A 27229-nucleotide genomic window follows, 5' to 3' on the forward strand; every position below is an offset into this window, starting at 1 on the left:
GAGAATAATGAGAATGATAGTAATTGTATGCTTCCACATGAAACAGTACTCTTACAAAAAGAGCTAAGTTACAGCAGACAGGGTGAAAATTTTTATTTGGGTGTAACTAATTTGTCCTCACTTCCTATGCATTCAGCATAAAAAGCCTGACACAGGAAATGATCCTCTTCAGTCACATAAGCAAGTACTTTGATTTAAATAATGACTTAAAAACTGTCTTGTATTGCTTTCTTCTAGTTAAGAACCTGTATGCACAACTTATTTCTCATATGCAATATATTTTTTTAACCTATACACTTCTTTTAAAAGCCACTGATCTGGTACTGAGGAAGATGATCAACTTTTCTGACTGCACAGTATGTCTTGATAAGAGAAATGCTAGTGGTAAAATTGAATTTTACCAGGAACCTCTGCTGTACAAGTGTTCCTTCAGGACTCGTCTGCATTTTACTTATGATAACCTCAACTCCAAAATGCCATCAATTATTAAAGTAGGTATCCAAAATAATTATTTTTGCTACTTACTTGTGAAGTTTTGAGGCTTCTCAGAATAGCCTTTAAAATGAAGTAAAATGAAAAGCTTATACTGTTGTGTTTTGCTAAATGAATTTTTAAATTGTTTTGTTCATATGGTGCAGTTAGTTTATGTACAGAAACAGCACCTAAGTAAGGAAGTTATGCTCTCTAATGTTTTTATTTTGTCCTGGAGTTTAAAAAAACCCCATAATTGTAAGGGGGGAAAGAAATTCTGCAGATAATCTGTTAAAAAAACCCCAGTGGTGTACTTTAGGGTGTCTGCAATAAGGTGGAAAGGATTTTTTTTGCCTTAAGTTATTGTTTCAAATGTAGCTCCAACTCTTATGAATAACAAGAAGCATCAGTGGATTGACACTCTGCAGTGAATCATTTGAGATGGATTAGCAAGCCAAACTCAGCTCCTAGTGAGCAGGGGCACATTGTTATTATTATTACTATTACTATTATTATTACCTTTAATATTAATATTATCATTCTCTGTGGGTCATCAGGATGCAGTTTTTTAGTGACTGCCTAAAATATTTTTGCAATGATTGGAAAATATTTATTCCAATAATTGGAAAGAGCTATGTTTTATAAAACATATAAATAAATATTTATGGAAAATATTTATTCCAAGGATTGGAAATAGCTGTTTTTTTCATAGGGCTGAAGCAAAAATAACTCTTATTAGTTATTAGTAAATATAACAACTTCATTAATGGAGTTAAATTTAATTTGAGGATGCTACAAGATGTTTAAAGCCTCTGCTGCAAATGATATTACTCTAGCTTCAGCACTCTGAAGAGCTGGTTACTGAAGGACAGTGGTTTTCCAGCTCAAGACAAAAGCCAGCAGTGCTCCATCTTTCTCTCCAAATCTGTGAGGTTCTTGCTAATGTGAACTTTAATACCATTGTTATTAAGTTACTAAAGCATGTCTGATTTTAAGTCTTGAGACGAGGTTTCCAGGACGTGTGCCCTTTTGGTTTCTTTGCAAGGGCTAGAACTACTAATCTTCATAATTTTGATTACTATGTCCATTGCTAATTTTTGGCTAAACTAATCTTAGGGAGTTTTAATGGAGTTAAAACTTCTCAAAGGAGGACCATTCTTAAGTGCTGGGATATGGTTTTGCATGCTTTTGAACTGGGAACACTCAGCTCCTACTTTTAGTTTTAGAATGAAAATAACATACATGGGGGGAGGTGGCAAAACACTCATAAAATTATTAGAGTTGTAAGCTTTTTGTTGCTGTTCTTGTAAAATTCATCATGGAATGAGGCAACCATGAGGCAGATGAGCTGGTATGGACTGGGGCTGTGAGTCCTGCCTCCACCTCTTTGTAGCAACACTGACATTTGTCTGACCTCTCAATAATCTAAATCCACTCACTGTGTTGACACTGTATTAGAGGCTAACTCAACACAAAGATTATAGTTTTCCTCCAGTTTTAGGGACATGAGTCAATTTTCTGAGGGGCAGCTGAGTTCTGCTGACAGAGGAATGATATTCATTGCCTACAATGCTGCTTAGTGTTCCTGTCCTCCACTAGGACATATGCTCTTTTTGTGCCTTTAAAGAGGCTTCTGGAAAAGCAACCCTTTTTTTTTTTTTTTGTCCCTTCCACATCTTAAGAAATTGTTTACTCCTTATCCATCCTGTTGTTCTTCTGCACAGAAAAGGTTTGCTATTAACAGCTTTAAATCACCTGGCCTTGGAAAATTGGTGTGCAAGGATTAATTTTTAATTTCCAAAATGTATCTTAGGAGTTTACATGCTTTTTTGTTTCTAAGAATTAAAAAAATAGCATAATTCTGACATCTGACATATTTAATCTTGTCTGTGTAAACAGATAAAAGCTGATATGATGTTATTACTCATTCTCTATGACTTGGGCTAAGACTTCATTAATTTGCACATATGAAAGAGTTAACTTGAATTTATACAAATACTGATTTTGCCACTATAATATTATTTACCCATGGATGTGCTATACTGTTTACAAAGTAATTTTTCATGGTTTTTGAATTGGATTGCATTAAGGCCAACACTGATATGTAATTACTTCTAATTTCCATTATTTTCACCTGCAGCATTTAGAAACTGGGCCTGGAATTGAAAATATGTCTGATGTTAGACAGTAGTTTTGGTACAATAATTTTATTTTATGCCACTCTTACTTGATGAAAGGTACCTTTCTTATCTTGTTTGACTTTGACATTCTAGAATGATCACGTACTCAAAATATTTTGAAGTATTTAGCTGTTTTACAGCTAAATTTTTTAAAGAAGGATAAGTTTTCATGCCAACAATTTTAGTCTTGTAAAGCTTTCTTTCATTTAGTGAAAGGTGCCTTAAATCCCTATTTGAAACAGAATATTCAGAAGAACCAGTTTTCTGCACTGCAGTTGGAATTAATTCTTCCCCCAATTACTTGACCACTTGGAACGATGTTTGGAGTGGGAAAGAATCAGAATGAAAGACCTTGTATTTTAAAACCAGTATATCTAGATTTTATCTAGATATACTGTCTAGATATCTAGGTTAGTTAGAGCATGCAGAGATTTTAAAGAAACTGTAATGAAAATAAAATTATTGTAAGAGCATTTTTTAAATTCTCTTACATCACTTAGATTTGAGAAAGTTCTTCGGCAATAACTTAAAACAAATACATAAATGTTTCTGTGTGTGTAAAACATGTTACACTTAATTTTTCAGCTGAAGATCTCTCGTGTGACAACCCAAGTGAATGTTTTTGGTAGGCTTTGTTTGCAGCCCTTTGCCTTCTGTTGTATTGAAGATCTAGTTTTTGGAGATAAAATGCCCATACCAAATGAATATAGAGTTGTATGGTTTAAAACTGGGCTTTACTGATGAGAGAGCTTTGTTATTCTTTGTTTTTGTTCTCTTTTTGTGTTACAGATTCACACATTAGTTGAAAGTTTGAAACTTTCAATCTCTGATCAGCAGCTTCCTATGTTTATACGGATAATGCAGCTTGGGATTGCTCTGTATTATGGAGAAATAGGCAGCTTCAAAGATGGGGAAAGTGAAGATTTGATTTGCCACACTAAAGACATGTTGGGAAATATCACAGGTAAGTAAAGCTTTTAATGTGTAAGAAGAAATGCTAAAAACATTAATTTCTTTGGTATTACATTTTTGCAAATGTAAATATCCCAGCCTAGTTCTTGCCAAGTATCTTGTCAGTCTGCAGTTTGCTAGAGGCAGTTCATTGTGCTGGGTAAGGATGCAGTGCTTTAACATGTTTCATGTTATGTTCTTTAAGGAATTCTGATGGTCTTAATTAAACTGAGGTTTAATATGATCTAAGAAGACCATTTTGGGAGTTGTGACACTGTAGGATACTTTGGATTTATCTGTCCATATATCATCCATCAAGGCACCTTTCCATAAACAAGTTCGAAACTGGTAGCAGCCACATTTGAGCTGAATAAGAGAAAAGCCAAAGTGTGCTTCTGAATTTCTTTGAAAAAGGTCATTGAGAATAAATATATCAGAACTTGTTCTAAGCAACAAAGTATTACTTTGCACTGTTTCCCACAGTTCTGTCCTTTTACTTTGTCTGATCTCAACTGCTTTTTATTTTCATATAACATGTATTCCTTCTTCTACGTGATGTTTTGTGGTAGCTTAGTGCAACAGGATCTTTTCAGGAGCATTGCACTGATGAGGGGTGAATTTTCTTTATCTTTGTGTGGTTGCTTCCCATCTGCTGCTTCTCAGTCACATGGGGTGACTCTTGGGGTGATTCTTTGCAGGGCCTGGAGTTGGACTCAATGATCCTTGTGGGTCCCTTCCAACTCAGCATACTCTGAAATTCTGTGAATTTATTTAGAGATTTGTATTTTAATTTTAATCTCTCAAGACAAAAGTTTTGGTTATCTTTCCAAGGTTGTATTTAAATCTGGGGGAATAGGAAGAGAAATTTACCTCACCTAGAAAATTATTGGAATTTCATTTGAAGGTGACATGGCTCTCTTAAGCTAGGCTTGAATTTATAATATTACAGCAATTTTAAGCTATGCATATATTATTAATTAATTTTGTTCTGTTGAAGAAATATACTATTTTAATTTGCATTAGGAGACTGTATTTTTTTTAGTTCTGTGTTACTGTCTTCTCTGTTTTCAGAGAAATAGGTACATGATTGGTAAATGACAGTAGTGGAAATTTTTTTTCCAAGTACGGCCCTCACTGTTGTTTGGCACAGATGATTGTTTCACTCTTATTTCAGATGTACAATCCTCTGTCATGTTACTGCTGTGTGGAACTGAGAAAACAAATAAGATATCTGTAAATAGTTCTCTCATTTTCTCTAAAGATGGGTTTTCTGCACTAGAAACTCTGCATTGCAAACACGAGTTCATTACACAAGACATATGATTAGAAGTAATTAATATTCTGCAAATATTGGCTTAATATTCTGCTGAGACTTTAAAAGCATACAAGTTTTAGAAAAATTGTTAGTGGGCATTTTAATAACTTTCTGTATCTAACCAATGATTTGTACTATTTACAGGAGAATTTGCCCGGAAGTTTTCTCTGAAGCACTACATTGCCCTTGCTTTCAGACAAAGGGTTGTCTCTGTATCATGAATATCTTTCTTTTGTTAGTATGAAGTTTCCCCCAAATTTGCTTAACTGTTTATTCCATAGAGAATGACAATGTTTTTAGAGTTGCTTGAATTTTGTGGCTGCATTCCTGGAGTCAGTAAGGCAACTAGGGCTATTTGAATACAGAAAGACACAGAAAGAATAGAGAAATCATTTGTCTCAATATAGGAACAGCTGGGATGGGTAAGCAGTGACTTTCAGATGAAAAAATAAAAGGATTTGAGACAGAGTAACTGGGTATGAGAAAACTGGAAGGAAGCTTTGACTGTGGAAGAGGACAGAAGTCAGCAGAGCTATGCAGGTTTTACTTGGCTTCTTTTGGTTAAGGTGTGAAAATGTGGTGATACAAATATAGTTTAAGCAAAGATTAATGTTATAAGGTATCTGCCTACAAGTACCCAGTCTCTTTTGCATCTAGAATTAAATTTGAGATTCTTACATCCAAATGTGTGTAAAATCTTTGGCAGTCCATCTTGTCATCCCTATTTTAATGTATGCCTTCAGGAAGGCTAAATTGCAATTGCTGCTGGTCAGTCCCATTTGCATTCTTTTGAACAACTGTCAGTATGACTTCCTAGCTTTTCGTAAGACAGCCACCTAGTAAAGAAATAATATAATGTAAATCCACTCTGTTATACGCAAGATTTTTCAGAAGGGTCGGTGATAAGACTAAGATTGCAAAAGAAATCTGTAATTTCCTATGCAAATTTTGTTCAACTATGCTGTGCTCTAACATTATCATTGTACTTAATTATATGATCATATGTATTTGACAGAACTATCTCCTTCAGAACACAAGACAGATGACAATTGTTGGATGGCCAAGGCAGAGATGTAGAGGCAGTTTTAGAAGCCCATTTATATCTTTACTGCAAAATATTTTGCCACACAGAGGGTCAAATGGTCATGCCATTTATGCTTGTTTCCAGTGTCTTAGTTGTGAATTTGTAGTAGCTTCTTTGATTTATAGCAGACAAATTGTGAATAAGAAGATGAATTTTAATGTATACATTATTTAGTGACACAAGAATGAACATCTCTGTCCTTGAAGCATGTACATAGGTTTCACTCATACAGTTTCATGGCTGATTCAATGAGATGAGAATTCATGCTGTCGCCAGCAGGTATGCATTCCTTCCTTCTTCCTCTAGTGCCAGCACTTGTATTCATGTAGCCACAGGTTAGGCTGGATCACCCATACCTGGCTGAAAACATGTACAGATAGCGAAATAACTAAATAAATACCAAGAGAGTAATTTTCTATTGGGTTAATTCCAGATTTATGTTGAGAAATACCAGTTTCCAGACTTCTATTACAGATAAATATCTCAAACCCTTTAAAAGAAAGTACATTTCTGAAGGTCAAACTTGATTTGAGCATGCAAGCAGTGAGATGCAGTCACACTGTCATCTTGTCATATATTTAAAATGTATTTCTTAACTGGAATCATTGCCCTGCATTACGGAGGAAGATTACCAGTGTGAACTCACTATGAATGGCTAGGAAAAAATGGCTTTAGAAACCCGGTGCAGGGTAACATTTTGTCCTTGAACAGACTCATGTAAGTAAACTAGGGGGTTTTGTCACTATATTTCACTATCCAGTATTTTTACAGGCAAGTGGTTAGTGCAGTTAGTTCAAAACCAAGAGACTTTGAGACTTTCATATATTCCTTGTTATAAATGAGTTTACATTGTATTTATGTTTGTAGTATTTAGAGGATGTTGTGTGTTGCTTATCAGGCTCACGTGCATGTTTTTCTTAAGTTTGGTGATTGTATAGTGGCTGTAGTAGTTTTAATTTAGTGATATAAAATAGCTATATCTTCCTCTTTCAATTTTCTGTCTCACAGTTTATAGATAGAGGAGCTAGGGTAAAATGGTGCTAATTTTAACGTTTTCCAAAATATTAACAACTATGATAATCCAGATTATCACTTGGCAAATTTTTCTGTTATCTCTATGTACTTCAAAAAAGGGTATGCTAAATGATGGCTCAAATTTATGGCCAGGCAGACCAAATGTTATGCATGACCCAGGTTCTACAGCTCCACCTTTTTTTCAGTTTTTGCCAGGCCTTCCATCATTTCTTTTGTGCTTGCCAACAGCAGTCTAATCTAAACTACTTGAGTCATGATCAGTATCACTTTTTTTGCTTCTACAGCTGACAGTTCTTCCTCTTGGCTTTTTCCAAGATGTTATGTGCACCACCTCTTCTGTATTTGATGTGTTTCAAGATTTGCTTCTGGATTTAAATGTGCTCCTTGAGACTTGGGTGAAGAGAGCAGAAAGGGAGCTTGCACTGCCTTTGTGGGAGGAGGTGCCCTTGCCTCTTAAGCATGGGCAGAGAATTCTCAGGAGTGTTTTCTATTCCTCTGTCTTCAGTTATGCAAGTATAAATAGAGTAAAAGGCTAAAGTCTAATTAGACTAAAGAGTAAAAGGTCTGAAACTTGTAAAAATGGGATCTCTGAGTTTCAAAATATTTGAATAGAATTGGAATATGCCTATTTCTGTTCTCAGTTAAATGATTCATTGAACATAATGTTCACTTTCAGGAACAGTACTGCTTCCTGTACTACCTATAGTAATTCTGAAGTATTTAATAGCCCTCATGAGTCCCATAAGAGTGGTGATGAAACCAGATAAAAGCTATTTGTGCTCTTTGTACATGCATTACATTGCCTACCTGTTTGGATCATTAGTCTTAGACATGAATCTTTGGGGAAGTTCTTGCTTTGCTCTGCATGCTATCTCTACTGATTTTCACAGATGACCAGCATTTTGACTTTTGACTCACAGATGGATACCAGCTTTTTTGAGAATAGATTAACTTGTAGTTAGTTATGCAGTAGCATAGATTAACTTGAAGTACTTTTTAATTTAATTTTAAAATTGGAAACTACAAGATTATGATATGATTATTTAGAGTTAATTTTGCAACTTTAGAAGGTCTTTAATGGAAGGAGTCTTGAAAACTTGTGGTATAGATGGCAAATTCTGATCTCACTGCAGATGTATGATACTATAACTGTGATAAAGACCCTTAATATTTTTGGAGGAAAATGTTAATGAATCAAGAAGTGCTTGGAAACTCATATTCAGTAATTTAAAATTTCTACTGACTTCCTATGATTATAAGCCAAGTATTAGTGAATGCTGTGTGGTATACTGTCCAAGCTAAATTTCACATACCATAAATTTGAGTTTAATAAATAAATTTTAAAGTATGGTTTATCTGAAATTTAGTTTGGTCTTTGTTTTAAAAGGCACAGAAGATGAAGCAAGCTCAGTAATGCAATATCCTACACAGTACATTAGTCAAGATCCTTATTTCCATCAAGATGATGACCAGCAACAAGGATGGGTTTCTTGGGCTTGGTCTTTTGTTCCTGCTATTGTGAGTTATGATGATGAAGAGAATGGTTCTGGTGGAATTGGTGATGGAACAGCAGAACAGCAGAAGTCTCAGTCCCTCAAGGATCCTATTATTTCAGTTGGGTTTTACTGTACAAAGGCAACAGTGACTTTTAAGGTAAATATTTCTGTGTGTCGTCTAAAGGATTCATTTGACTTATTGAGGAAGTGCATAAAGATTTTCTGAGCATTCAAATACTGTTTGATTCAAGACAAATATTGTTGGTATTATGAGGGGAGTATTAAGTTAATGAATAACAAGACATGTGAATGCTGAAAATTCCTCTTCCATCATACTGGACTGATAATGGCAGCATAAATAGTTTTTATTATTTGAGCTAGAATTTGAGTGTGAACTTTACAATGTTCAAAGGAGACCACTTAATTTACTTAGATTAATATTTTTTGATGGGAAAAAAGCCTGAAAGCTTTCTGTGAATGGTCACTGCAGTATTATGTCCATCTAATGTTTATACAAATACGTATTTCTTTATATAAGCCCCTCTAATTTAGAGCTAGGATTGGAGGAATTTTTAGAGACTACTCTTTTTTTGGACTATTGTATGTGAAAATACCAATTTAACTTAATAATGTTGAATTAACTTTCCATAGGTTGAATTTTTATTGAAGGAAAAAAAGATAAATAGTACATATAGGCTGAGCTATAAACAGTGTACGTAGAGAAAGATTTAAGTATTAGCTCCAAGCCAAGCTGAAAGTTATTGCTGGCCTTCTCTCTAATATTTTGCAAGCTTGCAGAAGGGAATGTGGAGAGTCTGACTAAGATACTGAGATGTACTGACAGAAATTAGAAATTAAGGTATTGAATTAGCAGAATACTTGTAAGGTGTTAAACTATTTGCAAGCAGTTCTATGTGCATAACTACACCAGGTGGCTCTTGGCTTTACAATTAAGCATGTGTAAAATCAAGGTCAGGACTTGCCACAGAGTAATTTATGGTGATTTTTATGACTTTGAACCTTTGGGATTAACTGCAAGACTTTTGTAACTCTCATACAAAAATTGTGCCTGATTATACTCAGTACCATCAGGAGCTCCCTGTTCTTTTTTGGTCTGTTTGGCTTGACGTCTGTGCACAAGAATGTTTTATGGGGCTTTATGCCTAATTTAGCTATTTTTGTTTGATGGTGCAGAAGAGCATTTAGCTGCTCAGCAATTGCCAGAAAGGGTGAGACAAGTGACTTTGGAAGCTGTAGATATTCTGTGGGGATGTTGATGTTTTAAGCCTTCAGCCTCCTGAAAAATTTGTTTGAAAAATTTGAAGATATCAACAGCATTCAAGTGTTCAGTCATGTTCTTCTGTGTCCATCTGCTTTAGCTCTCATTAAAATGCTAAAAATAAATAATATAATTTTTTTTCCCCTCCATGAATCATGTTCCTGGGACACTACTTGAAACATGAACAAGCCACTAAAGTTCAAATTTTTCATTTATCATGGCTCAGTGTCTTCTTTTACACTATGTCATTACAGTAGTAATTTTGTGCTCTTGTTCCTTATGCAAGAAAACTCATTAAAAATAATAGGAACTTATTTTTTGAGCATGTGTTTTGCTAGAGAGGGTTTTCCTAATGCTTCATTTGCAAATTCACGCATTTTATATTAGGAAGTGATTAAAAACTACTTAGAATGTAACATTTTGTGTTCTAGAAATTTTAAATGTGAAGTGATGTATGATGCTAATATGGTGACAGGAGGAAAACAGAATTCATTGTTCTGCTTGCATGCAAAGACTGTATGGAATTAATTTGTGGTTCGTATTCTGGTTAAAAAATAAGGTCAAGTTTCTGCATTAACATTTTGAATAGTTGATATCATTCCAGCTAAAAATCATGCCAAATTAAATGTACCATTTTCTAATAATGGTGAAAACTATTCTTGTAATTTCTGAGTTCTTTTAATCAATTAATTGCTTTTCCTCTGCAATAATTGCACACAGGTGAAGGGTGATCAGTGACTTTTTTCATCCAGTTTTCTTGGACATTCGGATTACAAAATTTTAAATTGAAACAGCATCCATGTGTATCCAGTCTTGAAAACAAAGAGAGTGTGTAGATATTCTTTTATAAAAATTAGAATTTGGAATATTTAAGCTGTTCACCATAAACTAACTTGAGGTTTTTATGCCAAATATAATATATCAAATATAGAATGCCTCTTTTTACTTGTTTTTCTTAGCTGTAGGTTATGTGCTTTTTAACCTGTACATGTTTTCCCATTTTGAATTTTTGTATCAAAATCATGCAAGAAATATAAATGCATGTTGCTCTTGATTGCAATGACATGAAACAAAAACATGTACGGTTATAATCAAAATGTGTCTGTAATATTATAATGATGTTTAATTATTTTCTGGGAAGAATAAGTAAAGTATTAATGGATTTTTACAGTAGTTTATAAACTTATTTGATATTTATAGTGCAGCTGTGTATCTGTTTCATCTTTTCATAGAGTTTCTCTTTAGATAAGCAAACTGAAAATACTGTAGCGGATTTTAAACATTCTGTTGTAGCATATTTCAAACAAAAGTTGAACGTGAGACATTCTGATATGGATAATGTGCTACAGCTGTTTAATTGCACCTGTTTCCTGACAGTTACTGTATTTTTTGCCTGTAGTTTACTTTGTCTTTATCAGTTCTGTGTATTAATGACCATAATGTCATTGAATACTACTATTGACTTTTACAAGGTGTTTATCCTGTTGTTCTGTAGCTCACTGAAATGCAAGCTGAAAGTAGTTATTACAGCCCTCAGAAGGTAAAATCCAAAGAAGTTATATGCTGGGAACAAGAAGGAACAACAGTTGAGGTAATTTTACATTGACAGGGCTTTTTTGATACATTTTAAGCAATGTGCCAAATAGTTTCCAGTAAAATATTTTTAAATTATTTAATTGCTAATGTTGCATATTCTGTCATATTGGATGTGTTTGTTGTAATAATCATGTAGACATTAACTTTCTAAACTTCTGTGCTGTAGTGGTTGAACGCTATAGTAATCCTGTCCTATTTATTAAAACTCTAAACATATAAACTAAGTATATTTTGCTTTGGTTTTGTCAATCTTCTCTGTTTATTGTGGAGTACAAGGCTTAAAAATTTAAGCCTTTTTTTCTTTTTCCTCACTAGGTCCTTATGAAAGGTGAACTTTTTTTTGATTGCCAAATAGGTTTTGTTGGTTGCCAAGCTATGTGCCTTAAAGGAATTATGGGAATTAAAGATTTTGAAGAGAATATGAATAGGAGTGATGAAGTGAGTATGTTGAAATACCATTTGATTTGCTCAGTAAGCAATTTTGTTATCCTTTATTAAAATATCTGATTGCAAAAATTGAAAAGACTGCTGTTACCAGCTGTGATTTTTGGATATTACTGTGATACAGAACTCGGTGTCCATTCCTTAGAGTTGAAAAGATTAATATCTTAGGTTGAGAAGAGGCAGAACATAAGACTGTTTAAAAATCTTTTTGGACAGTGACCCATTGTTACGTTTGTGATTTTCTATAACAAATTAAAATATATTTGAAAGTCTTTGAAAGTGCTTCATCAACCAAAGATTGAAGAATGGGAGCACTGTATGGTGAAGATAATAGAAATGTGGCACAAATACTGAATGACTGTCTTACCTCATTTTTTAGTAAGATTGAGAGCAGTATGAAGGAGTTAGACAGCATTAATTTTTGTTTTTTAAATAGATGTAAATCTTCAGTTGTTTAAGAAAAAATCAGATGTCATTATGAAATTATTTAATGATATTTAATGAAGGGTTGCATAAAATTCTAAATTCAATCATGATGATTTTTAGTTGATGTGCAGATAGGATAATGCCCTAAAGTATTGAAGAACTATTATCTATGTTTAAATAAAAACAAATAATACTGCCAGGAGGAGACATGTTAACTTGATGTTAGTACTCTGTGAAGACTTATATTCTGAAAAGGAAAATAAGGAATATGGAAGGAAATATCAAGTGCCTCTATGCCAAGTATCTCCTAATCTGGGAAATTTTGTACTGTATTACGATAGATGATGGGGCAGCTCCTTACCTTTCTCCTGTGAGAGAACCATGGCTTGGCACCCATCTCAGGTGTTTGTGTGTGCAGAGCAGAAAACAAGAAAATATCATGACATGACTGCTGAGTATGACATCGCTGGGATTTTAGGGGTGCAATGGGACACACTGCATGACTGGTGTGCTGTTATGGATACACACAAGCTTTTGCAGAAGGAGAGGCTGGGGAGTAAAAATCCTATGCTGGCCTTGTGACTGGTGTGCTGTTATGGACACACACAAGCTTTTGCAGAAGGAGAGGCTGGGGAGGCAAGGGTGAGCCAACTGTAAAAATCCTATGCTGGCCTTATTAAGGACAAGGGAGATGTGGTTGCGGATGTGAGGGTGGACAGCCACCTTGTCTGTGGCAACTGAGATTGTCGGGTATAAAATCTTGAGAGAATTGATTTTTTAGAGTGAGGTGGGTGGGCGAGCAAGAGCATTTCACAAAATCATAAAATAGTCTCTGTTGGAATGTACCCAGAAAAAACATCAAGTCCAACTGTTAAGTGATATGTACAGGGATTGAACCCACAACTGTGGCATTATTAGCCTCATACTCTGACCAATGGAGAGAATTTTCTTGAAGTTAGTTAATAAGGGACATTTGGGGTTTTAGTCTTACTCATTTTCTGCCATTCTCTAGTCCAGGAATTTAGGAAAGTATCTGCTTTATGGCAGTGGTGATGATACTACTTGCCTGTTGTCTGTGTACTGCTGTGGTTGTGGGATTGGTCCTTTTATCAAGGTTCTGGCTCTGCCTGTGATTGAGAATAGATAGTTGAAAAAATAAATCTCCTGAATAACTTTTTTGGATTAATAACTCTTGTTTGGAAAGTTATATTGATTTCAGAAGGGTAGAAGTCTGGGAGGAGGCATGTTAGAATCTAGATGAATAAAGAATGATAATGTAGCAATGAGGTCGTACATGGAAATAACTGATTGCCTTGAAGATGATGAATACAGCATCTGAAAGGATTGGGCAGCCAGAAATTGAGTGTGCAGTGACAAGTTTGTATACAGTAGAGGATTGGGGCAAGATTTGGAGTGATGATGATGTGAGGTTATTTGCTGTTAAAATGCAGCTAATATGTTTTGTATCATGAGTTGTATAATCATTGGTTCAGGCAATTTTTATTGATTTGAAAATGGGCAAAGAGTGGACAGAAACTTGTATTATACAAATGAAATTAATTTCATTGTTTCATCTTCATTCATAATGAAATATGCTGTTGAGGGTTACTACTCTCTGTGTCATATTTGTGTTATAACAGAATTGAAACTGCTCTGTTAACTTGACTGTATTTTTTTTCTTCCCTTGCCTCACTTTCTACTGCCCAATGAAGGAGGCATGCTTCTTTAGTTGTGGAGAAAATTTGAGCGTGAAAGGAATGACATACCTTACCAATTCACTATTTGATTACAGAAGTCCAGAAAATAACAGTATTCGTGCAGAATTTATATTGGATGCAGCTCATCATAAGGTCAGAGAATTACATTTTTCTTATAAAAAATTTCCAATGCTCTCTAATGGATTTCTTATAATTATTTAGATCTGTGTACTGTTAGAGGACTGAATTCTCCTTGCTTTTACACATTTAACTGAATCTTACTTTGCAGCTGTCCAAAAAAGAAAGTAAATCTGTTTGTGTTAAAAAAAGACACCCACAAAAACCAAGCCAAAAAAAGAGCTAAACTGAAAAAACATGTCCAAAAGAAACCTCAAACTCCTCTCTTGCCCCAAAAACTGAATTAATGTCATAGTTTCCAAAAGCAGTAACCACAGAATATTTTAAGAGGAAAAGAGACATATAAGAGAATACTAGCAAAAGTCAAACTTTACCAGCATGTATTTTAAACCCAAACAGTAAGGAGTCTATGGTCTTCAAACTAAGAAGTGCTGTCAGATTTGGACAGTATTAATTTTATTGTGTGCATTCTGAATTGGTCTACTTAGTGAAAATGTTGCCAGTTCTGCCTTTTGTGGAGACAAATTTTGAGTCACTTTTAGTCTCTGTTGAAATTGTGCAGTAAAACTTTATTCCCTGGTTGTCTTGGCATTATTAAAGATTGGTTGCAATGACCAAAGTGGTCCTTTCCAGGTGTGTTCATGGGTGGAGGTGTGTGCTGTTTATTGTACAGATAAGCCATTTACAATTTTGGAATGCATCTAATTTCCTTTTAATTTAAATTTAACTGTTTTCACCCTTTCAGTACTCTTGATGAAGTGTAGCCCTGAAGAATCATGTGAAAAAATGAGTTTAGTAAAATCACAAGTACTTACATTCAAACTTTTCCCATAGTATGTTTTAAGCTTTATTCTATCCTTGGTCTGTCTTTGATGCTTTCACAATTTGCCCATTTTTTTTGGCAAGGGAGGAAGCAAATTTGCTGTGTGATGTATTATATTATGTATGAATCCCAATGTTGGCATAAAGTCTTGGTAAGTTTCCTACCATTGAAAGATAAAACCACAATATTCCTTGAATAGCAAAGCCAAATTGAACAAGCTGAAGTTTTCAGCGTATTTGATTAGGTTGATGTGTTGAATGCAAGAAGTCAAATGAAGAATATTTACTTCATTAAAGGTACTAATTGACTAGATGTTATTGATGAATTGGTCAGCATGTCCACAGGAATTATGAATGTGCATTTGTGTGGCCTCAAATGGAAGTTACATTACCTATCAGAAAGGTGAATTCTTTGTGATAACCTCTGTCCTTTGATTTGATAAGCCTTTCCCTGTGTTGATGCACAAATCCAAACATGAATATATCTCTCTAATACCAGTCTATCAGTTGGTAATCTCAAGATTCTTTCCTTATACAATGTTTTCTTTGTTTGCTTTGCTTTGTTGGTAGGAGACATACACAGAGATAGCTGGAATGCAGAGGTTTGGGGCTTTCTACATGGATTACTTGTATACAATGGAAAGCACCGGTGGCAAAGGTACCTTTTTTCCTTTGTTTACCCTGATAAAGAATAGAAACAAAGACTTCATGCCCAGATGGTCCTTGACCAACTGTCCTCTAACTTACCTTAGATTTACCATCAGGGTCATCATTAAAATGCTTTCATCTTCATTGATGTCTTTCAGAGGTTAGTTGTTTTGGTTAGCTGTTGGTTGTTGGTATTCTTCTTTTTTTTATTTTTCTTTTCCTGCATAAGTAATCATAATGATATTTTTATAGCTGGTTGCTGAACTGAAAGAAATTATCTTGCAGCAGTGGTGTAGTTCATAAAACATGCGGTCTTTTTTTTTTTTAAGTAGTAATTATTACTTTGCATATTAAAAAATATCTTGAGACACCCTGGTTGAAGAATGAGATTGATCATATACTTGGCATGGAAGATGAAGAGTACTATTGTTCTTCTTCTATGAAGAAAAATGCAAGGATGCAAGAAAGTGTGAAGAATTATCTTGAAATATATGTATCTAAACAATTTGATGAGCGAATATTAGCCTAAACATGTGCACATAGATATTAGCTAATTCAAAATAGTTTTTGTGATTCCTATAAATTCTTTTCTAAGTCTGAGAAGTGAATTTAACGAAGTAAGTATATGTACTTTTGTGAGTGTCACGAAAGCTGGAACAAAGGAGTTAATCTATCAGCAAGTAATATGTTTATATTTTTCACAGATATTCTTATCACTGATTGTGATATTATTTCCTCCTCACTCCTCAGAGCACTGTCATTTGCAGCTGCTGTTCTGCAGTTTTACTGTCAAATTAATACTACTTTCTTCCCCATCTGTGTATTTATTATTGTGAATACTATTTCTCCGGATATCTGTTGGGAACTTCTTGCTCTTTTATGACTGAACCTTATTATCTGTCCTTGCTACATAGTCCATCTCATCTGGGTTTTTTTTTTTTTTTTTTTTTTTGTGTAAGAGAAATCAAAATTCTTAATGTTTGTCTTTGTTTTCTGGATGTAATGGACATTAAGTCTAAAAGGAGTAGGAAAGAAACTTCCAGTTTCCTTAGAGATGGATCATGAAACATTTACAAAAATAAGTAAATGATGCTATTGCCCTCAGCAGTAGAGGCATACACTAGGAAATTTACCAGTTCTTTCCTGACTCTGAGGCTTTCCTTTGTACCATGAGAGTGGTGTGAAGCTCTGAAAATTTACAATTAATTCAGACATATACTGCAGACTTCTTCTGGTTTTAATAACGATACAAGTGTTTCATTGCACATTGAACTCCTATGTAGAGAAGCTGAAAACCTCTAGGTAAGCCTTATTTCTTTTTGAATCTTCGTGTAGAAATTTAAATATGCACAGATTATGTGCATTATGAAGAAAAATTGGTTTTGTGGAGTATTTTTTCTTGTTTCTCTGAATGCATAAGGAATGTTATGATCATATCTCTTCCTGACTTTGAATTAATGCTTTTCAGAAATTACTGAACTTGGAAACATAATTTTATTTTCCTCAGTGTCAGACTATTGTATTTTCTGACTATGTTTTTTTCTTCCTTAGCTTCTCTTTTTTTTCCTACCAGGATGATTTCTCATAGCCTTGGCTTTTATTTTCACCATCAGTTATTAGGAAAACACCTCACAAAATGTAGCTTGGCTTTCTATTAAGTCTTACTGTGTGCTTTGATTTCAGTGTTGTTCCTTTAATTTCAAGAACCTGGATATGTAAAATAATGGAATAATTAATTTTAAAATTATTTAAATGGTTGTTGTTTCTCTAGAGTCAAGAACTTAAAATCTTAACTTTTCAAATGGTTTTATTCCTCAGAAAAGCAAATGTGATGCTTTCTGCTAGTTATTTTCTAGCTAATTTTTCCATATTATGGGTTAAATGCAGAGTTGTTAAATAGAATGTAAACAAATAGGTGCAAAATATTTATTTAAGATGAATGTATAAAATTTTGAAAACAATCTAAATCTGCTACATTTTTAATATGTTGTTTATATGAAAGTTTGCATTTTACTATTTCTTATTTTGGTATAACTGTTTTTAGTTACCATTACTGCACCCCAAATACCATAAAAAAACCAAAACCAACAAACCAAACTTAAGTTATAGGAGGCAGTTACTGTGATTGTAAGATTTTTATCTGTCAAGGCAATTTTGGTTTGACACATTCTTTGCACCTTTAACCTTTCCTGAAGCATAGGATTACTGATTAAACCACAAGTGCCTCCTGGATAACATTAACCCTCAGGAGTTTCATCTGTCATTTACAGAAGTGCATTAATCAATTTCAGTATTTTGAATGAAAGCAAGATAGTCACACACAGTAGTCTTATTTAGACATTTTGTCTCTCTTCCCCTTCCTTTATTTTTCTGTTTTTTTGCTTTGTATTTCAATGCAGAAGAATTTCTCTGAAACATTATGTAGCCTGTCAGATCCCTGATCACTGATTTGCATGACCTACACACCTAGCAGGGTGTGCTGTTAAAGTCACCTTTTGTTTGTAATGTGTGCCTCTCTACTGTGCTGGCAACTTTATTATGCAGCACTCATTTTGATATTTTTGGTTAATTAAAATTAGACATAAGATTTACATGGAGCTTGAAAACTTGATGGTTGAAAATTGGTTTTCTTTATGCATCCATGAAGTTTCAAGTCACCAGTGATCACCTACTTCTGTAGAACCAATAGGTTTTCTACATTTTCTATTTGCATTTAGGTGGAATTAACTGGAACTGTTTCAAAAAGTGGTTTGTATGAATTCTGTCACTTAGATATATTATTCATATACATACTACATATACAATGAAGTCTGATTTTTCCTCTTTGAAAAGGCAGGCTGCTATTACTTCTGGCCTTATTATTTTTGTCCTTACTATTTTTTATGTGATGGTATGGTTTTTTACACTCTTTCAGTGTAGTGTTCATCTGAACTGAATACTGTGTAGAATTGGAAGGATAAAAGTATGTATGTTAACTGCCTATAAAATAAATGCAGAAGTCAGTCTGCTGGGTTTTAAAAAAATCTCTTTCAGGATTCATTCAAAAGATTGTAATTCAGTTCCAGCTGAACATTTGGGTAGGTTTTATAAGGAAGTATCCTTTTGTCCTTTTATCTTTCTTTTATTGTTCTCTTTCTTCTCAGAAAAACAACAAACCAAGGGAAGCAGAGGCTATAAATGCTCTCACCGTCAGCTTCTGTTAGGCTTTTAAGGATAAAGTTAATTCTTGTGCTGAGTGTATAAGCCTGTAAAGGCCTGCAGAGCATTATGCCAGCTGTGCATCAAATTCAGCATAGTCTCAGTTTATTTGAGGACCTTTTTCCTCACCAGTTTTTAGAAGCAACAGTGTTTTATGGAGTATGATTTAAACATAAAGGAAAAAAAACCCTATGCTTGCTTCCTTTTCCACCAAGCTCAACTTCTCTCAGTGTAAAGACTGTTTTGAATGAGTGCAGTTAAAAGAGTGCAGTAAAGGAGAGAGACAAAAGGGTGAATGACTGGGTTCCTCTTGGGCAACCAGAAATCACAGAATTGTTAAGGCTGGAAAAGAAGTCTTTAAGTCATTGAGTCCCACTGTTAACCCAGCACTGCCATATTCACCAAACTCTATCCCCAAGTGCCATATTAATACATTTTTTGATCACTTCCAGGATTGTGGTTACAATGCTTACCTTGACAGGTTGTGCCAGTGCCTATAGCCAGTTTCAGTGATATTTTTCCCAATATCCCATCTAAACCTTCCCTGGTGCAATTTGAGGCCTCTCATCCTATAGCTTCTTACTTGGGAGAAGAGACTGACCTCTTGCCCTTGCTACAACCTCCTTCCAGGCAGATCTAGTGAGCAATAAGATGTTCCTTCAGGTGCTTTTCTCCAGGCTAAACAACCCCAGCACCCTCAGTTGTTCCTCAGAAGCATTGTGCTCCAGGCCTGTCACCAGCTCCACTGTCCTTCTGTGGTCTCAGAACCATTTATTCTCAATGGTTATTTTGTCAGACTGTTCAGTTTTGTTATGGTCAGCAAGATATTTAATGTTTAGTGCTTCCACCAAAGCAGTGAAGACGCTGTCAAAGTGATGATCTTAGGAAAAAAAATCAGAGTGAAGTTCTGCCAGCTAAAAATGTTAGAGGGAGAGGCCTGTATTTTTACAAGTCATGTGTGACCAGAAAGCTTGAGCTTCTGAAGTCTGCATGATTTAACTGAAGAATTTCCATGAAGTATGTTTAGAGAAATAGTCATGCCTTTGGTATGACTAGATGAGTAGCATGTACTCATTGGTAGCTGATGAGTAGCCTGTATACAATGAATGTGTGATTTTGGTCTGTCTTATTACTCTACTTTACTAAACTATTCTGTTATTTCTGTTGGCTCTTAAAAAAACCAGTCTGAGACATAATGATTAAAGACATTTTCTTTCTTGTTGCCCATATGTCAGTGAATGGTGGTAAATGTGAATGGAAGGAAAGGTTTACCTTCATTTTTAGTCTGCTTCTTCCAGTCTTGTCATGGCAGCTGACCTTTCAAGGGCCCAGATCTGTGATGTCTCTGCAGCACATCTTTTCCTTAATTATTGGGTTAATAATCTTTATGACAAGCTGTAGAAAGTTTTGAACACTGTGGCTATCGTTGACATGTGGGTTTAATCTGCCATAGAAGTTTAGACACCTCCAAAGAGTCTCAAATTTGAGAAATACAAAGTTCTTGGAAGAGTTCCTGAGTTGTACTCTGCTTGGAGGCAAGGCAGAAATTTGTCCTGTTTGCTCTGCATTTACCTGAAATAATCTTGTTAAAATCTGTTAAACCAGTCATTGTATATTTGTGTGTTATATTTGCATAGTTATATTGTTCTGTATATTTATTAAGTCTTTGATCACAGGATTTGAAACAAGTAGCTGATAAAATATGTTATTATGTCCAATTGTGTGTAACTTATAAAACTTGTTGTAGTTTCTGGGAATCAGCAAGACCATTCTTCAGTAAAGAGTGAAGATTTTGGAAATGTTCAGGAGATGTCTACAAAAAGCCTCATTGTGGGTCCACTCAATCTTCGACTGGATAGCAGCGCAGTGCACCGGATCATGAAAATGATAGTTTGTGCTCTGGAACATGAGTATGAACCATACAGCAGAACTAAGCCAGGTTTGCTCCTATTGCATAGACACAAATATACAGAATTATACCAGACTACATTTAGTGCTTTTAAAGGTGCAGCTTTCAAATAGTTTTTTGAGTCTGAAGAGGAAAATTAAAATAAAGGTAAATTAATCACAATATCCCTGTCAGTGTTGGATGTACTTCTGAGATAATTTCAGACACTTTGGAAGCCATTTGTTTTAATCATAAGCCTCATGTTGAGTAAGAACAGCTTAATTTTCTACTCCAGCTTAATTTTGGAGTCTTAGAGAAGAAAGTATTCCTACTGGTATTTATTAGTTCAAAATAATTATATAGGATGAAAATGCATGGAAATAAGTAGACTGTTAAGATGAGTTTCTCAGAGCAAGAGTAAGGAAAATCCAGTTAGTATTCCTTAGGTAGAAACAGTGTGGAAAACTTTATTACCTATGAAGGGGCAGGGGGTAAGCTTTGCATTTTTTGCTAGTCCTTACGCATTTCTGAAACATTAGCTGTAGGGCACATTTTATATATTTTAGTGAAACATATGTAATCTTCATTTATTGTAGATATTACGGATGGAAGTAGAACTATGCCAAGCTCAGAAGAAGTAGCATCACTGGAGGAATACATTCCCACTAGACTTACAACGTTCACTGTTCTTAAGTGTACAATTATAATCCCTGTGGCAGAATTCAATTTACTAGACCACTTGCTGCCCATAATCATGGGTGAGAAGGTATGTATGAACAGATAATTATTCGGTTCTTTATGTCAGCATGTGGTATTTGATATAAATTTTCTTACTGACTTGTTATTCCATGTGCTGGATGTATCACTGAGTTCTGGATTAGTTTGGTGTCTGTGAACCTTAACTTCAGATACCTAATATGGGCATCTGACCAGTTAGACTTGGAAACTGAAGGTGTTATGTATGGATAGGTAAAATATTTTAAATAAAAAAGACTTGGAAGCATCAAGCAACTGAAAAAGCAGTAGCTCTGATCTTCTGATCAGAGGGTTACCTGCTCTGCAGGTCTTCATAAGCTTGGTAAAGTATGAAATCTTTTAGTACACAGACTTAGTAGAGATGACATAGATTTTAGTAGCCAGCTCTGTGTGCCAGTTCCAGACAGGATGTCAGCAGGACTTGGGCATTTAACTACTGAATGACTATCTCAGAGAGACAGAAATTTCCTAATAGCCTTCATTTGTTTTATTTTTTGGAAATGTACAGTATAATGCCAGCTAAAGAATCCTATACTGGTTTTATTCTTATAGGTCTCCTCTGTCAATGTGCAAAGTTGAGGTGCTATGGGGGTGAATCTGTGGCTTGTACTGAAGACTTGCAGTAGGTTTATCTCTTGTGCTAGAGGCTGGAAGGTGTTTTATGGGTAAGGGAGGGAGTGGAAAGAACAGCAAACCTCATCAATTTATGAGTTAAATTTCTAGGAATTTTTGTCCAGTATTTCATCTGATAGGCTGAGAGTGCTGTGGTGGCTCATCCTGAAGAAGAAAATGCTTTGAGGAGACGTCATTGTGGCCTTTCAGTACCTGAAGGGGGCTTCTAAAAATGAGGGAGGGAGAGGGTTTTGTACAGGTAGATAATGACAGGGTAAGGGACAATGGCTTTAAACTAGAAGAGATCAGTTTTAGTTTAGATGTTAAGAAGAAATTCTTTATTCAGAGGGTGGTGAAGCACTGGAACAGGTTGCTCAGAGAGGTTTTTTTCCTTTTTAGCACTTCATAATACATTGCACTGAGTAGTGCTGGGGGTTGTGGTGCTTTTCACGTTATGGGCATGGGCAGATGCTATTTTCGTAATGGGAGAGCAGTCCTGTGTTTGTTGTAGGTTTGAGGTAAAAAAACTTTAATTCCATTGAAGTTTTGGCTGATGTAGTCATTACTTGGAGTCTCAATTTACATTCTTGAATGAAGCCAAGCGTATTTAAAATAATGATTTTAAATTTCAGATTGAAAATCATATGTACATCAACGTATTGTCCTATTTTGATGCATATTTAATAAAATTTTTAGATTTGTAGTGTAACTTGGATTGGAAGAGGTGTTTGGAGGTGTTCTCCAGGAGTTCAACATCCTGGTCAAAGCAAGAGCAGGTCTTCTCTGTACCCTCCCAGTAGGTTGCAGCAGACAGCAGTAGGATTGTTTTCTGGCTTTCTCCAGACTGAAAGACTTCAGTTGTCTCTGTTTCTCCTAAAACAGGGCTCATGTGCTCCAACCCCATAGCCACTTTGTTTGCAGGAAACTTACTCTGGTATGCCCATGTCCAACCTGTGCTGGGTGCAGTACTCCATTTTAATGGATACTATGAAAAATAGACTTGGATGTATAAAATTGTGATATTTATTTTTTATGCAATGGCATCTTCTTTTGCTGAGATACCTGGCATGAGTGAATATGTAAAAGATGACAGTGTAAAGGCTAGATCAGCATGAGATAAGTATTATGGTGATAGTGATTTGGAGAAATAGAAAGGTAAACAAAGATTTTTATAGGACAAAATATTTTGACTTTGCATATTCTTGTAATGGGTTGACCTCAGCCAGCTGCCAGATGCTTACCCAGCTGTTCTCACTCCCCCTCCTCAACAGAGCAATGGGGGAGAGAATGGGATGGGTCAGGGTAGAGGGGGAGATCAATTACCAATTACCAGTATGAGCAAAACAAGCTTGACTTGGGGCAATTAATTATTGCACTTATTGCTAAGAATTCAAACAACATATATCCCCTATGCCCCTTTTCCCCTCAGACTCAAATTCACTCCTTCATTCCCTGACTCTTCTACCTCCCTAACAGAGGGGGATAGACAATGGAAGATGTGGGTCAGTTTGTAACAGCTGAGCTTTGCCACTCCCTCATTCTCACGCTGTTCTGCCTCAGTGCATGTCCTTCTGGCAGGTTGCCCTCCTTGAGGGAGAATCTGCTCCAGCATGGGCTCTCTTCAAAGCTGCAGTGCCCTTTGGGGCATATCCACCTCCTCCAGCATGGGGACCTCCACGGGCTGCAGTGTGGATGTCTGCTTTTGTGTTGTCTCTTTCATGGGCTGCGAGAGAAGCTCTGCTCTGGTGCCTGGAGCACCACTGCCTCCTCATCCTTCTCTGACCTTGCTTTTCATGTTGCTGTTTCTCATTTATTCTCCAAGTATTTGCACCCTGTGTGGTGTTTTTGTCCATTCTTAAATCTGTTTGCGTAGAGGTGCCTCCAGCTTGACTGAGGAGCTCAGCTGAGCCCTGTGGTGGGGCTGTTGCAGTGCTGGTGAACCTGGCCCAGGACAGCCCTTGGTGTCCCCTCACAGAAGCTGCCCCTGCACTGCCAGCGCCTGGACATCTGCACCTAAGACAATTCCAGACAAGAAATTGATTATTTTAAGCTTCAAAGAAAATATTTTTAAAGATTTGAGGCTTTCTAGTATAATGCCATGGTATCTATAAATAGTTTCTTTCATGTAGATTTCCTTGTGTGTTTAGGTAAGAATATACAGATATGATAAATAATACATTTAAATTATTGCATAATTTTTTCCCTCCCTGCCCTAGAACTTGAGTGGACTGTTAAATGCTGCAAGTTTCCAGCCTCTGCGGCCTTTACCTTCCATCCGAATTTTGGTGGATAAGGTTAACCTGGAGCACTCGGTGCCCATGTATGCGGAGCAGCTGGTGCATGTGGTCAGCAGTCTGAGCCAGCCATCTGACAACCTGCTTCATTACTGCTACTCACACTGCTACCTGAAGGTGAGTGAGGGCTTGACATGTGTGCTGAGAAGATCATGTATGTTTAATTAATCTGAAGTGTTAGCAGGTTTCCTGTAAGGATGTTTTCATCTAATCTGAAAGGCCATAGAGTAAATACATTTCACAGAACGTTGTTTGGGATTGCTGCTTCTGACTTGAGCCAAGTGTTTTGTAATATGCACTGCACACTTCATATGAGGAAACTGCGAACTGAAGCCCTAAGATCCTTGTGACAAGATTGAATTAAAATTACTCAGAAAGAAACCTTTTTCCTCATCTGAGATAATGCTCCTATGGTGTGTAGAATGCTGCAAAATTACCAGCTTACAAACTTGATGGAAGTTAAGAGGAAAAACCATCATTGCTAGTAGTATTGATAGAGCAAACCCATCACAGTGAAGATATGCAATCAAAAACTGTTAACAAACAATTTAATTATTTTGCATTATAAGAGGACAGATCTCTGAATGTTCTCAATTAGAGATGCATTATGTGAAAGGAGCTCTTATTGTGAGGCTGGGGGAGGCTTAAGATACGGAAAACTGTTTTGAGATGGTTCAGTTGCCATCTGCTCTGCAGAGGAGTTTTAAAGCAGGCCTTTCCAGCCTCTTAGGATTTGGTTAGGAAGTTTGAAATGTTTTGGGTGCTACTAAAATATAAATATCTGATACTGTTACTGTTAATTTTAGTCAATTTCTCAGTTATCTATTCACTTCCATGCTGATATTTTGCAAGAATTAAATTACTTAAATCTTTATTATCTGCATACAAGAAACTGTGTTTCAGAATTGCATGGCAAGCTTTCAGTTTTCTGGGTGACATGTCACATTTATAGTGATCAGAATTGCAGTACTGCAAAAAATCTGTATGTTTTTCAGTTTGAGAAGATTTTTTTCTCTTCAGAAAACATTTTAGTAGCAAAATTTGGACATCAGCTTTGGGTTTTAAAGGGTTTATTTGCTAGCTTTTGTAGTGGCTGAATTGTTTTGTTCTTGTGAATAGTGGTACAGCATGTTAAAAGACAACTCTACAACAGTTTGTTTGCCATATTGAATGGGGATAAATCATAAAGAATTCCTGTGGTGATTCTTTCTGTAGCCAGGCTCTTATTAAGAAAAAAAGCTTTGAAGGGAAGCTTCTAATTTCCTTAAATACCACTCTTTGGTAACAACCAGTGTTGTTATAATTACTCAAAGTGATTTTACTTTGTATGAAAGGCCGTATGTAATCTGCAAGTTTAAAGGATATAGACTAAAGTATTTGAGTGGAAAAATTGTAATTCAGTATTCTTTTAAATTCAGCAGACCATAGTTAACACTTTTTGAGTGAAGAAAATATTTTTTACATATATTTTAGGGCATTATTTGAATCATATTTTTGTAGCTATATGCTTGGGGAAAAGGGATTATCTAAAAATAATACACAATTTATAAAATATTTACTGAGTATATTTATCAATACATATGTTATAAAATATCTTGAAAGTAAAGTGATCTGATCACATGATAATGTAGCGTTTGACCAACTGAATTTGTTCCAGATATTTGGTTTTCAAGCAGCACTGACTTCTTTGGACAGTAAAGGATTATACTGCATCCCTGTTCCAGTTATCCCCTCATTCAGTACTGCTGTTTATGGCAAGCTGATCAAGTTCCCCAAATATTGGTGAGTATTAAACCTGTACAGTGTGTCTGAGTCATGTGCACAATTACTTTTGCATTTTTAATGAGGGATTTAAAAATGCCAAGCTTTGCATATATCCTTAAACTTCTGTCTCCTCTTATATTCTGTTACATCTGTTATAGTTCATAGGTTTCTTTGTGAGGATAGCTGTCAATAAACACTTTAGAACTTGGTTTGGCTGAGCGACCTGCAGCTAATGACACCGAGGTCATGGGTACAATCCCAGTATGGGCCAGTCACTTGAGATCACTGATCCTTGTGGGTCCCTTTCAGCTCTGCATGTTCTGTGATACAGAAATCCTGTGGTAAATGGCTTTCTTCTAGACCTTGTAGGCTTCTGGAACCAGTTGCCATTTTTTGTTGAGCTGATAGAAAAGTTAAATACTGATGCCAAGCTTGATGTTTTAACTGAATAGGTCAGCTTTTTCTTTTTTAAATTCAGCCAAATAAAAAGCAACAAACTGGGGGGGGTAAAACTAACAAGTGTCCCAAATCCACTCTGTTTCTGCTACACTTTTATTTGTTTCTCATTACAGTTGAAAGTGTAAACTACTTGTAGTAGTTCAGATGTTAAATACAAATATTTTTCTTCTGAAAACAGTTCTGTACTTTATTATAAAATGTGCTAAACATTTTTTTTTAGCCTTAAATGCAGTGGAAATCCAGTATTTAAATTTATCTTTACTGTTCAAATTTTGTGGTCATAAATGTCAGAATGTAATAGTTTATATTGATAGGTTGCATTTATAAAAATTATTTTCATGAAAATCCATTTTGACAATATTTTGGACAAGGTATTAGTTTTCTTTATTCCTCATTTTGAGTAGTACCTGTCTATAATACTGCTTTATGACTAAATCTGTGCAAAAAAATTTTACATAAAGTGACAAGACAATAAAAAAGCATGTTAATGGTTAAATATTTTGGCTTCAAACATTGTGTTGAATAGCTAATTTGTAAGATAAATTTGTTTGTGAAACCTTAATGGATTATACAAAAAAAGTCTACTTCTATAATTGTTCTTAGGGTCATGTAAAGAATGTACTAATTTTTCTTTCACAAGCTGTGATACCATATTAAATGTAAATGGGTTTTAGCA

At 35.3% G+C, this 27229-nt stretch overlaps 1 protein-coding gene across 7 annotated transcripts in view; it reads left to right on the top strand.

Annotated features, from left to right (window-relative positions):
- The window catches only part of VPS13B (vacuolar protein sorting 13 homolog B), a 429942-nt gene that overhangs the window by 49839 nt on the left and 352874 nt on the right, over positions 1 to 27229 (top strand). For 5 of the 7 annotated variants that reach the window (XM_041413097.1, XM_041413101.1, XM_041413100.1 and 2 more), the window contains exons 6-16: positions 310 to 491; positions 3441 to 3615; positions 8424 to 8689; positions 11307 to 11402; positions 11723 to 11845; positions 13990 to 14127; positions 15505 to 15592; positions 20528 to 20719; positions 21265 to 21434; positions 24253 to 24447; positions 25988 to 26112. In XM_041413097.1, coding sequence (XP_041269031.1) covers positions 310 to 491; positions 3441 to 3615; positions 8424 to 8689; positions 11307 to 11402; positions 11723 to 11845; positions 13990 to 14127; positions 15505 to 15592; positions 20528 to 20719; positions 21265 to 21434; positions 24253 to 24447; positions 25988 to 26112 — 1750 coding nt within the window. Of the gene's footprint in view, positions 1 to 309; positions 492 to 3440; positions 3616 to 8423; positions 8690 to 11306; positions 11403 to 11722; positions 11846 to 13989; positions 14128 to 14745; positions 14786 to 15504; positions 15593 to 20527; positions 20720 to 21264; positions 21435 to 24252; positions 24448 to 25987; positions 26113 to 27229 lie in introns of those variants that run through there. The other 2 variants (XM_041413102.1, XM_041413104.1) reach the window with 2 other exon arrangements.

This window comes from Onychostruthus taczanowskii, unplaced genomic scaffold, assembly GCF_017590055.1.
Source record: "Onychostruthus taczanowskii isolate IOZ18803 unplaced genomic scaffold, ASM1759005v1 scaffold4, whole genome shotgun sequence".
Taxonomy (NCBI): Eukaryota; Metazoa; Chordata; class Aves; order Passeriformes; family Passeridae; genus Onychostruthus; species Onychostruthus taczanowskii.